Source organism: Plasmodium gonderi, assembly GCF_002157705.1.
Source record: "Plasmodium gonderi DNA, contig: Pgo-contig_231, whole genome shotgun sequence".
In the NCBI taxonomy this organism is placed as follows: Eukaryota; Apicomplexa; class Aconoidasida; order Haemosporida; family Plasmodiidae; genus Plasmodium; species Plasmodium gonderi.
This window is the reverse complement of record NW_021629145.1, coordinates 1-14,123: the sequence shown is the minus strand read 5'-3', so window position 1 is coordinate 14,123 and position 14,123 is coordinate 1. Positions and strand designations below refer to the sequence as shown.

Below are 14,123 nucleotides of genomic sequence, written 5' to 3'. Positions count from 1 at the left end.
TATTTAAAACACATTACATATATTAAATCGATTTATATGAACTACTATGTTTTATACAGAACTTTTTGTTATTATAAAGATATTAAATATAATTAAGAGCTTTACTTCCGATGAAACACATAACATAAGTGCTTTTCTGACTGTTTTAAAGTTATATGATGATTATAGAAGAAGGAAAAACAGATAAAATCGTATTAATCGCAAAATATGAAGTATTCTGGATTTTGCACGAAAATGTTTTCACCAAACTGAATATAAAGAGTCCGCAGAATGAATAAAGAAAAAGAATTGGCACATTATCCATTATTATTGAAACAAATTAGAATACATTACATTTATATTTTTTTCATAGTCATATAATAGTAGTATCAGCATTAGAAATAATTATATTTTTATATGTTTTCTTATCGGTGAACATAAATTAGAATTAAAAGCATAAATATTTTATGTTAATCATTATATTTTATGTTTACATTTATTATATAAATATATTCTGAATTTTTAATATTTTAATGTACCATATCTGGATTAGCGTTATATAAAATGAGAATAAAAAAAGAAAAATTTAAGCAAAAGCCTAAATGTGATATTTATATGTGAATTGTCAATATATCCTTATGAATCTTAGTAGATTGCTATACAGAATCATTACATTTTATAGTTGATGAAACTTATTTTTATAATCATCCTCTTAACATTGAACTATTTATGAATTCTATATGAACGTAAATCCTAGTATATTTGTAAGAACAGTCCGTAGTATGCTGGAAAAAACATAGGTGTAAAAAGAATAATAAAATATATCAAATACATATAAATTATTAATCCAAAAGGTGCGAAATTTAAGTAGAAGAATAAAAGACATTTTAGAATTTTAAATATGAAGCTATGACTTTTCTGTATTATAGTAAAATTAGACATCTTCATTAATGATATAGTTTATGGTTATAATTATATAATAGTTAATTATGACAAATTTGTTATAGTTGATAAAAATGAGGAAAACATTATAAATCAAAATTAAGGAATATTCCATGCTATAACTAATTATGTTTTCAAAAAGAAAATACATATTTCGATATGCATTAGTATATATATTTTTCGTTGGGTAATGGTGTATTAATATAATTTAATGAACAACCAGAATAAACGTAGAAAATAATATTATATAAGGGTGCTATTGTTTATAACTAAATATAAAATATTATTAAATGTTAAAAAAATTAATAATGAAATATTGGAATTATGGTTCAGTTGATCTATCAACTTAATACCTACAAAATTATTTTAGGTTTAATAATTACATTAAAAAATTAAATTTATATTTTTGTTTTAATTTTTATAAATAGTTAAGCATATATAGTGAAATTTGTAGTACTAATACTTAAATTTATACATATTCTTTACATTAATTAAAATACAAAAAAAAAAGAATAATCTTGAAGTGATAAACTCATTATTATGTTAATTGAGAATATAATAAATAAATGACATTTCCAAATCTATGTCGCTGTATATACAAAAAAACATATATATAACAATGATTTACGTATTTGTAACATTAAATAGGTGATAATCAATATTCATATTATTATAATATGCGAAAAGTATTAGATAAACTGTTTTAGTTCATAAACGTTTATAGATATATATATATTTTTATTGGGCATGGAAATTTCGATAAATTTTACTTATTACTATAAACGGATATGTATAGAAAAGCATCACATACATATTTCATTAAATTTATATAACGCGTTTTATATAAAGTAGCAATTACAATATATAAAATATTATTATTTTATTTATCATATGATTTATTATATCTTAATAAAGTTTTCACAAATATAACATAATTCTAAGACAAGAAAAGCAAGATTCTGATGATGAAAATTTATTAATTTTAAACATAACTCGTTAATACTATTTTGATTAATATTATGTCTTTTATTTTTTTAAATAAAATCTTATTAAATTTGTATTATAATATTTATTTTTTGTGCTGTATACCAAATGAAATACTTCATTTTTATTTAACATTATTAACAGAAACAACTTCGATATAATCTTCTTGAAACTTTTTACTTCTTTTTAAAAAATAATACTTATTTTTAGTTATTTACATATCGGTAACATTAATAAAAATTATATGATACATTATATCTATTATTCCTTGAAATATTTCTATTTATTTCCAATTGTTTCAATATGGACCACACACTATAAATATTTTCCCATTTATTTCTCATCCTTTGTATTTTTTGTTGAAAATATGAAGAATTTGATGCAAACTAATTAAGAATAAAAAACCATTTATGTATAAAAATATAATTGTTTAACGATAAATTTATTTTTTTTATACGTCATTTAAAAATATTATTTCTTATTATAATATATATGAATAATAGGATATAAACCTTAAAAATAAAAAAAATAAAAAGGAATATTAAGAGCATTACAATAATTGTAGTTATTATAGCTGCTTTAATATTATTTTGATATGTTGGAACGCTTACTAATGAACTCTTTACATTTTCAGTTGTTTCTTTGGCTGCAACAAGTTCTACAAATTTGGTTTTATATTCATCCAATATATCATTTAACGTTTTGCAAATAACTTCGTCCGTATTATTTTCTCTTATAGTAATTTTAGCGTTATGACATTTATATAATTCATTCAAGAAGCTCAGTTTAAACATTTGTTCATCATTTATTTCGTCTTTATATTTGTCACAAAATTTTTTGCCAATTAACACTTCACCATATACTTGAGTCACTTGGTGATAGAGACTATTAGTGTACATATTATTATTATTTGATTTAAGTTTATAATATATCCAATAATACAAATATTTACATCCAGCTTCCATTAATATATTGTGGGAATATGACACTAATTTAGATAGAAATTCCATAGCTTGTCCGCATATGATAAGCACTTTGGGATCCCTAGGTTTTAAAATATTATTACTAATTTTTTCGCATAAATTTTTTTTCGCCGGATATGAATCGTATTCACAATCATCCATTAATTTTTTACATTTAGGAAATAATTTTACAACTTCATACTAAAAAATATAAATGAAGTATAAAATGATAAAAATTATATTTCAATTAGGACAATTTCATTGTTTATAGAAAATGGTGTATACAGAAATTATAATACTATGATACGTATTATAATTCTTTATACATACAATTTTCATATTCATATAGCATATTAATACATATTTTGGCTGATGATTTCGACATAAATGTAATCATATAAAGAAAGAAAACATAATATTTAAAGATAAGTACACACAGAGCCACTACTAGTTATACTTATTCATAATTAAAGAGTAAATCAATAAATTATATGGTTCCATAAATTATTAATTATTGTAGAGCATAAAATGTTTCATTATCTATTTAAGACACAATATGTATTCCCATTATTATTTCAGGAATAAAATTATAATATATTTATATTATTTATTCGAAACGTTATGAGATCACCTTTTAAAATATAATAATAAATCTACAGTTTTATATTCAAATAGAAAAATTTCACTGATACACTACAAATGAAAAGATAGACATCATTAATATGTAATATTAATTTAAATAGGTATATATTTATGTACATTTTTTGCTTTATTAAAAATTTTACAAAGGTATATATAATTTAATGTAAAAACTATAAAATATTAGATTAAATGAAATTTAGTCTTCTTGGTTCATATATTGATAAATTTTTATAAAAATGAAATACCCATTTATTATAACAAACATATCCTTAATTATATTAAAGATATATAATTTCAATAGTGCATATGCAGGGATATATTCACATTTTACACGAAATAATAAGATTATAAGTTTTATTTAATTATATATATTTAAATGTAAAAAGTTTTTACGTTAATCATGCATTTTAAGCATATATATATTGTGTGATTAATATATTAGAGTTCAGAGTTTATACTTTGATTTCTAAATAATAACATTAGTGTTGCAGTTCTTTTATATTTTTTATAGCATAATTTTATATCCATTGCTCTGAGTTCTATATATAATTTTTTTATGTTTTAACTTTTATATTTATCAATAGTATATTATATGAAAATGTTTATATAGCTTTTCATTAAGTATAACATGTGAATTCAATGCTTTTTTATTTTAAAACATCTGTTAAATGTAAATGTAATTCTTTTCATGAAAATTATATAGTTTTTATTTATATATATAAAGCGTATAATGTTATATAACATGTGTTTAATGTGAGAAATGATGAGTGTTACAACCTCTTTAATATGTAAATGTTTATTAAAATTATTTTTTTTACATAACATATTTTTATGAATGGCACATATTAACATTATATAAATAGTTTTTATATGCATACGTCATTAAATAATGTATCACTTTTATTTATTCGTTCATTAAAATTAATGGTTTTTTAATACGTATTAATTTTTTTTATTAGTTTCTGATATTTTTTTCAAACACATATGGATGAAACATAGTAATATATTATTAACATTTTATACATGTTATTAAGATTCATACAAAACACATTAAAAAAATATTAAACCTTATTTATAGTTATTTTAATACTGAGAGTTTAGCAATATATATACAAAATTGACTGTTTTATATACTAATTTTAATATATATAATACAAATTATTAAATATATTACATATTATTGTGCCTATAGTATAATATAAATATTTATGATTTTATATTAGTATGTGAAGTTGATTTATTTATATATATGTGAAAAATATTTTATTGTCATGTAAATCATTAGAATTCTTTTTATAATATCACTGATTTATAATAAAATTTTTCAGTAATCTTATAAATTTGAAAAAAATTTCTATTTTTATATAAAAAAAAGGTAAAATATATTTTTAAAATAAAGGAATAATTTGATTATTCATAATACATTTATTGTCGTCTATATTGTGAATAAACTTAAAATATATTTTAACGAGTATATATAGTTTGTTCAATGGAATAATGTTTATCCAGCATATTATATTAATACATAAATGCCGTCAAATATATTTCATATATTTTAAAGCTTGAGCAAATGTTATATTGTTTTCAAATTTTAAGATTTATACGAAAAGTTGTATATATTATTTTTTTTTTTATTTACATGAACAAATTGAATAAATTTATTATGGAAATTTAACGAATAGAGAAAATAAAGCATAATAATATTTTTATTAGGATTAGAAAAATAATATTCCTTCATATATAATTATGTTCAGAGAGGTATTTGTTATAATCTACATTTTCCTTATAAGGAGAATATATACATATGTTCAATATACTATCATATTATCTTTTTTTAAAATAAGAAGATCTTATTCATTACATATGACACATAAAATATAATAAACATTTATAAATATAATGTATGAAATTTTTATATAAGATACTTTTTTTTGAAGAGAATTAGATATCAGCTATAGTTTTAAAGGATAAATATATAAGAATATAGATTGTAATAAAATCATGAAGCATAGGTAAAACCATATAATAAAATACTATGAAATAATTTATTATGATATGGGATTAAAGAAATATTAAAAAATAATAATAGATCAGTTGTTTATGATTAGCTGAAACAAAGTTCCAAAATAAATAGAATGTTAAATATAATCTAATTATATTTAGCAATGCAAAGGACAACACTTTTAATAATATGAAAATTCATATGAAGATTAATATTTGATGTAGAAAAAATATTTAAAAACATGGAGAATAATATTAAATTCAACATTTATAAAATATTGTGAGATTGAAATATATTTTATTTCTTTTTTATATTTCATAAATATAATATTTTTGTATTCACTAGAAAAAAAAAAAAATGTGTCTTTTTTTTAATCCTTTTTACAAAGTTGATACTTGCACTGAGATGTTTAAATAAGATGTATAGGAATTATAATAATTGTTCATATAAATTAAATGAAAAACAAAATAGAAATAATCAATTCTTTACAATGAAACAAAAAAATGATATAAACATATTATATATTATAATGTATTTGTTCTTCTAATAAGTGACTTATTTATAGTGAAGCTTGGAAAATTAGTGTAATAACTATGTAAGCATTTAAGACTCATAATATTAAAAGGCACACACAAAATAATGCAAAATTAATAGGAAATAAAAAAATAATCATATATATGCATACATAATAAATGCAAATAAACATATCAATATTAATTTTTTTAAAAAAATCATGATATATATAGAATATAAATGGTTATAATATATTCAATTAAAATGAAAATTTTCAATTTTCACCTGCATTAATACCTAAACATATATTTTCTCAATTTAATTATACATAATATCGTGCTTTATAACTTAGAGACTACACGTACATGAAAAGTACTGTATATTAAAAGGGGATATAGGTGACACTTACACATTTTGTTTTTATCCATAGGTTATTGAAGAAAGATATACATTTTAGATATTAATAGAATATTTATTTTGAAATTTTTAACTTCTATATAGAAAAATTAATATGAGCTTTTTACTATAATTACTGCTATACCTTTATATGAATTCATTATATAAGAAATTTCACACATTAATTGTTTAATACTACTTATTTTGGTTTAATCAAATAATTGCAATATTTAATGTATATAATGGTAGAATTATACTATATGATATAAAATATTTTGTCTACACTTCATAGTAGCACTGTTCATATTTTTGTACGATTGGAATATATTATAATCTTTATCTATATTATTCCACTTATTTCGTTTCCTTCTTAATGTTCCTTGAAAGCATGAATTATATGGGGTAAACTAATTAATAAAAAAAATTATATTTTAAATAAATATTATATTTAAATTCTTTTTATAATTTTGTAGCAAATTAATTTTGTGCAACAAATATGTATACATAATATAATAATTACTTTATGCAGATTAAATAAGGTTATTGATATTATTAATATCACAATAATTGTTATTACAATAGGAACTATTATATTATTTCTTTTGAATAAAGGTAACATTTTGTATGTTAATTGTTTGTAGCACTTAGTTGTACTTAGTTCGTTATATTTTTTCCTAACATTTATTAACTCATTACAAAGATCAAAATAATTATTGGATTCACATGAATTCTTGTATTTCATATATAGTTGAGCACAATCATTAGCACATTTACATTTATCTTCAGATTGAGGACTACTATTTTTCTCTAAAATATTTAGATTTCTGTACATACCATGCAGATCTTTGAGCTTTGGCATTACATCTTCTGTAATAGTAGTGACAATATAAGTTTTGCATAACAGTTGATGGAATGTACTATCAGCAGAGATCAATGCATCATAAAGTTTTTTAACTTCGTCAATATTCCATTCATTATTATTATAATGATATAGCCAATAATACAAATATTTGCAACTGGAATTGTATGGCACGCTTGTGTCACTATGACGTTGTATAGTACATGTATATTTGTCAAACTTTTCGCATATGCTTTTAACATGATTTTTAAAATGTGGATAATTTTCATCAGTTATATGATAAAAATTAGCATCATTCCAACTATTACATTCCGTTTGGGAATTATTCATAATTTCTTCAAAATCTGGAAATTCTTTTACAATTTTAAACTAGAAAGAAATAAAAAATTATTGTATGATAAAATTGTAATATATTAAATTTTTTTTATTAGCTTTATTAAAAAATTATATATAAAAGCGTTATAATAAGTAATTTATATTATATAATGTTGTACAATTTCATTAGTCATCTTTTATTTGATTATAATATTTTACACAATATCTGGAAAAAACGTTAAATACATGTAAATAACTATAGTGTTCTTTAACAAGATAACGCAAAGCCTGAAGTAGAACAATTTTTTCGTTTTTTTTTTTAAGTATTGAATTGATCTAAAAAATAAACATATACCTTGACAAATATATTTTAAACATAAGAAAAAAATAGTAATAATTATAATATATAACATATTTTTTAATTATAAACAGAAAAAAATATAATGATTATTCAAAAGAACTAGAATAATATAAAAAAAGGCAATAGGCTGATAGAGTAAAATATTTGTCTAAAACATAAAAATTATATAATTTTACATATAATATAAACACCAAAGAATAATATTATATTATTATACTCTATTAATATAAATATATATTTAATAATTTTTATTATTTCTCACTTGCATTTTTTATAGTGACATGTACGATTTAATTAAATCTATATAAAATAATAGAACATATAATGAGGATTTTGTAGTTTATTTATTTCTCTTATGTAATAAATTATATAAGCATATTGAAATGCCTTATACTCCTTTGTGTAAAATTGATATAAACACTATTTATTAAATGTTATAATGGATGTAATAGTATGTAATACTTAGTATACATTTAAATTACTATAATATATGACACACTAAACAAAATTATATTTATATTTTATTATTCAATTCATACACGTGAAGCATAACCTTATACTGCAAGAACTAATTTATTAAATATTTAGACATTCTCAACAAAACACATATATTAAGGTGATGTGTAAACATGAATGATAAGTTATTTAAGCAATTCGTACTCGTATTCTATATTTCACATTTTTATTTACTTTTATTTCTCAATTATTATCAGTTTTAATAGAAATGATAACAATAAATACATGAAAATTTTTGTTATAAAATATAATAAATATATAATATATGTTAAGTCAGTATTCTTCAAGAATTAACCACTCCTTATTATATTTGACTAATGTTTTATTTATGAGCATTGTATATATCAAAATTATTTAATCTAATTTTTCCATACAATGAATTTTGAGTTCAGTGTATAATAACACATAAAATTCTATTTTATTATGTGAATAAAAAGCGAGAATAACATAAAAATTATTTCCTATATTTGATCATGTAATGTAAAAAATAATATTTTTTTATAAAAATTTATTTTTCTAATAGAAAAATATATTTACTATTAAGAAATAAAAAAATTAATTATCATTACTAATTTTTATCATAATAAATTTTTTTTGCAATTTTATATATTATTTATTATTGAAAATTTGTTATTATTTAATAAAATAACAAATTTAGCGGTATAAATAATATATAAAACTTATTAGTAAAAATAAATATATGTTATTGAACTCATTTACTATGCGTTTAAGTTATATTTAGTTAAATATAACAAACATACAATAAACATATTACTTTAAAATAAATATTATTACGATTATGAATTTACAATAATGTTGCTCTTCATAAAGTATAGTATTGTTATTGTTATGATATAATTGAATGCTTTATTACATAAAAATATATTAATAAATTAATATTACCTTATTGATGAATTACATTATATAAAATGTTATTAATAAACATTTATAATGTATAACTTATTATTCAATTTCAAATATTAATGATGAAAAGACTTCATTTAAAAATCTATTATATATTAACTCTACAGAGTATGAGAAACTTGTACATAAATATGACACTTTAAGATAATGACACATGTTTTTTTAAAAAATATGGATCTATATATATAACATTCCTTGTATAACACTCAAATGAGAACATTAAACTGTTCCAGTGAGACAAGAATATTAAAAAGATAGTATATGATCTATGCATAAAATTACAAATATAAAAAAATAAGAACATATTAAATAAATACATATATCCAAATGATAAAATTCATCAATTAATAAAAAATTAGGTAAAACTGTAAACTATAGTATAATGACAATTGAAAAGAAACATGGAAAACATAATGAATCCTTATGTTGGATTCTGACCGATTTTATAAAGAATCTGTATATAGGAAAAGTGTTCTATATATAAATATATACCAAATTTATGTTCGTTCCTTATAAAAGGAATATATGTAGTATATAATGGATATAATTTTATAATATTCTAAATACAAAATATGTAATTCTTAAAAATTATGTATCATCAATATATTATCCTCTAAAATTATAAGAATTTTAAACATTATATAATCGTATAGTGTCTACATAAAAACCTCATACATAGATCATTATATGTAATTATTATTCTGATGAATATTACAAATGCTAGATGTCAAATATGAACAATAAATATTTTTCTGTAAATTATTATTACGATAATTGTAAAGCTATGTCTATATGCTAAAGTAAAAAATGTATCAATAAAATAAACTTAAGAAAATATAAAAATAATAAAAATGTGATATACAGTAAATAAAACCACAAAATATTGTACTAGAAAGGTATATGATAAAAATAGTTACATTTCACTAAATTAATAGTCATATATAGAAACCATATCCATAATCGCCATCAATATTTAACAATGATTTCTATTATATTCCTATATAATATTCACTTCATTCCATAATTATAAGGAACACACATTAATTAATAATTCTCATTTATATTGAATATCTTATTTTTTCTCTTTTTTATAATATATGGCATCAATAGTGCAAATGCTTAGGAAGTTTCTCACATTCATACAAAAACAATCATATGAAAAAATATAAATTAATCAATTTTATTTAATAGAATTTTATATAGGTATATATACTCTATTACATATATCTTTTTATAAATACAGACATCTCTATATATCTGACACTACCATTTTCGTATACATAACATTTTTTTAACGATATATAATTTCCTCATAAATACATAATATATAAAACAACTCTTTATTAATATAAAATCTAATTTTAACTTTTTATTTGTATTGTATTAAGTTTATCTGTTTTACTGTTCATTATTTATTCTATAATATATTGTTTCTTAAATTTATACATTAATATTTTTATTAACACAGTGTTATACTAATGAATTTTAGTTCTTTTCATTTAAATATATTATTATTGATATAATTTAAGACATATTTTTGTCATTATTATTATATACTTCTGTATTTATCGTGTAATATAATTTTGAAGTATATTCCTATTATTTTGTATAGCACCTAATATTGTAGATTAATGAATTATGCTTAGATACTTATATATGAAAAGTTTTCTTGCGGAAGCTGTTAATAATCCTTTTATCATAAATAAATATAAAATAAACAACAATGTATATAAAAAACATAGCTAATTGTATTATGAAATACATAGTATATATTAAAAAGAAATAATTATGTATCATATTCAATAACACAGAACATTATTCAGTTAAAAAACATTATACATTCATTTAATATATATTGCGTATAATGACCATGGAACATATATAGGATAAATATATAGAAATAGTCATAAAGTTTAAGTACATTTTTTCTATTTTTTATTATGATATTACATTATTTTTTATAATGCTTGTATTGTTCTAATATAAATATATTCAAAATATATAATTTGGTTGAAATACCTTTACGTCCAAATTTATAAAAGATCGTAGTTTGTAGATACATATAAAACCTTATAATTCATCTAAATATGATATAATGAATATTTTATAGCTGTACTTTAATTAGTTTATTTTTATATGGATGTTAAAACTCAGAAAATTTCAACGAAATTATAATCATCTAAAAAAAAATAAACAGCTGGTGCGCGAAGATGTATATTATGAATAATGATTCTTTGATAAATCTAAGGACATAATTAATTGTGATTACAGTTGTTTTCAAGAAGAGTAGTGTAATATTACGCAAACATAAGAATTACTAATTAGCACAGTATATAGAAAAATGCGCATTGGACACTTTCTTTTATTAATGCCCTATTATATCTTGCATAATATAATAGCACAATGTAAATGTATTTATAAAATTTATTACATAATTTATGTTAAAAATATAGTATCATAAAATATATTATGTAAAAAAATGCATTATTACATATATTGTAACAATTGAATTTTAGCTAAATTCACGAATTGCAACAAAAAATACAATATATATTTCTTCAACAGATAATGTTCTATAATACGACATATTAATGTATAACATATAGTGTCTAGAAATTCGCCTTCAAAAAGTTGAATGCAACTAAAATTATAATTCTATAAAACATTAATAAATCAAATATAAGTAATAATTACGGTTTAATTAATATAATTACAATTCATAAATGAGAAGTAATGATACATATGTTTTAAATATATTATATAAAATTACTCCAAAAATATGAAAAAAAATTAATACTTTAAAATGATGTACGTACAATAAAATTTTGACCTATTAACTTTAATTATAAAATAGATTCGTAAAAATCGAAAAAAGAATATAATTATGATTGTTTTCATAAATATCACAAGCATTATCGCGACACGTATTAAAACAATATATGTGACGATGTAGACAAAAGGTTTTAAATATACACTTTCAGAGATATTAAATTTTTTATTTATTAATCTATATGAAATTTCTTTTTATAAAATACATAACACACTTTATGACGTATATGTATTGGTAAATATGCTACAAATCTTTCAATATTAGTCTTTCTCAATTTTACATGAAGAATCTATACTACAATTCAGTATAATAAAATATGAATATTATATTTTATTCTTTAGCATATTCTATTACATCATGGCCAATGAAGAATAAAAAAGAGAGAAAAATAAATAACTTCTTAGAAATATTTTTAAATATCATTAGTAGATGCACTTGATATAACACAAACTCAGATGTATAGTAAGGATATATCGTTAACATTCCTATAATGTGCTCAATAAAGAAACATATAATTTTATATTAAGTGAAATGACATTTATGTATACCCAGGAATGAGATCATATAAATGATATTATTAAAATTAAGAAATTAGAGGGAAAATTATTTATCATATTTTATATTTAAAAGTTGACAGTTCACATGCATATATTCTTATTTTTTATTGTGCCTTTATCATTATTATATAAAAATATGCATGTTACAATATTTTATTAGTACATATATTTGAATATAAATCTTAGGTAAAAAAAAGTCTTTTTTTTTTTATTCATTAAAGGGACACTATTAACATCTTATATTATATATAATATAAAAAATATATATATCCTTTATATATGTATAATTTAGTAATACAATATTCTCTTTATGTTATAATGAATTTATCTGAAGTCTTATAAGTATATGCAATAAGATAATACAAAATAGTTCATATTAGTAATATATATTATTCATAATGTATTATAATTACGATAAACGAAGTATGTAACAAAAATAATTAGAGATTTCCGAACATAATGTAATACATACAAATAATGTGTAGGAAAATTCTTATGTTGTGCACTATATTATTCTTAAAAAATATATAATTATTATAAAATCATTATATATTCTACATGAAGGATAATAATGATTTAATATTTCATTTATTTTATTTTTATATTATATAAAGAAGTATATTAATATCTTTCAAATATATTATCTTCATAATATTAAGGATATAATTTTTTTAAATTATTACAATTAGTTATATACATTTTTATTGTTTTATTTGATGTTTTTCTATATTCAATTTTAAACTACAATTTCTTTATATTTTTTAAATTAGCTTTTTTTGTATCAAATAATTACTGATATTGATAAATGCTTTAGCATTATGTAAAAATATAGACATGTGTTCACTGAATTGTTCATAAAAAAATAAAAATATTATATCCTAATATTCTAATTGCTAATTTAGGATTCATTTATTATTTACATTTATTATATAATAAGAAATATAAAAATATGAAATGTAAACATATAAAAGTTGTCAATATTCTGTAGTACTAAGTTGAAAATTTTGTGTGAAATATTTCTAATTATCACTTTTTACTATACATCTCATCGTGTATTTTACTATATGGAGTATTTTACAATAAAGGAATAATATCAATTCCAGATGTTTGTTATTTTTATTAATTTTATTATTAACATATGTTGTACATCATAGATAGTGTAAGCATACATTCAATAATAATTATAATTTATTTATACATATCTTGAATATACTTTATTGAAGGAATTGTTATTATAATTTTTCTTAAAAATATATACAATAGTAATAACCTTCATCATTTAGCTCCCCTAAAATATCCACCACAAAATGTATCTAACATATTCATTACATAATTATAGTA

The 14,123-nt window shown here is 19.3% G+C and overlaps 2 protein-coding genes across 2 annotated transcripts; both read right to left on the bottom strand.

The window, feature by feature from the left end:
- Positions 1 to 2,135: 2,135 nt before the first annotated feature.
- Positions 2,136 to 3,212, bottom strand: PGO_002195 (variable surface protein; the record flags this gene model as incomplete). The annotated part of the gene is made up of 3 exons (XM_028691088.1): positions 2,136 to 2,291; positions 2,460 to 3,068; positions 3,198 to 3,212. 3 exons carry the CDS (start codon positions 3,210 to 3,212, stop codon positions 2,136 to 2,138), a joined length of 780 nt encoding a protein of 259 aa, XP_028546889.1.
- Positions 3,213 to 6,671: 3,459 nt separating this feature from the next.
- PGO_002190 (variable surface protein) lies at positions 6,672 to 7,788 on the bottom strand (the record flags this gene model as incomplete). Its single annotated transcript, XM_028691087.1, has 3 exons — positions 6,672 to 6,827; positions 6,941 to 7,648; positions 7,774 to 7,788. The coding sequence occupies 3 exons, from the start codon at positions 7,786 to 7,788 to the stop codon at positions 6,672 to 6,674; spliced, it is 879 nt and encodes a 292-aa protein (XP_028546888.1).
- Between the last annotated feature and the right edge of the window lie 6,335 nt (positions 7,789 to 14,123).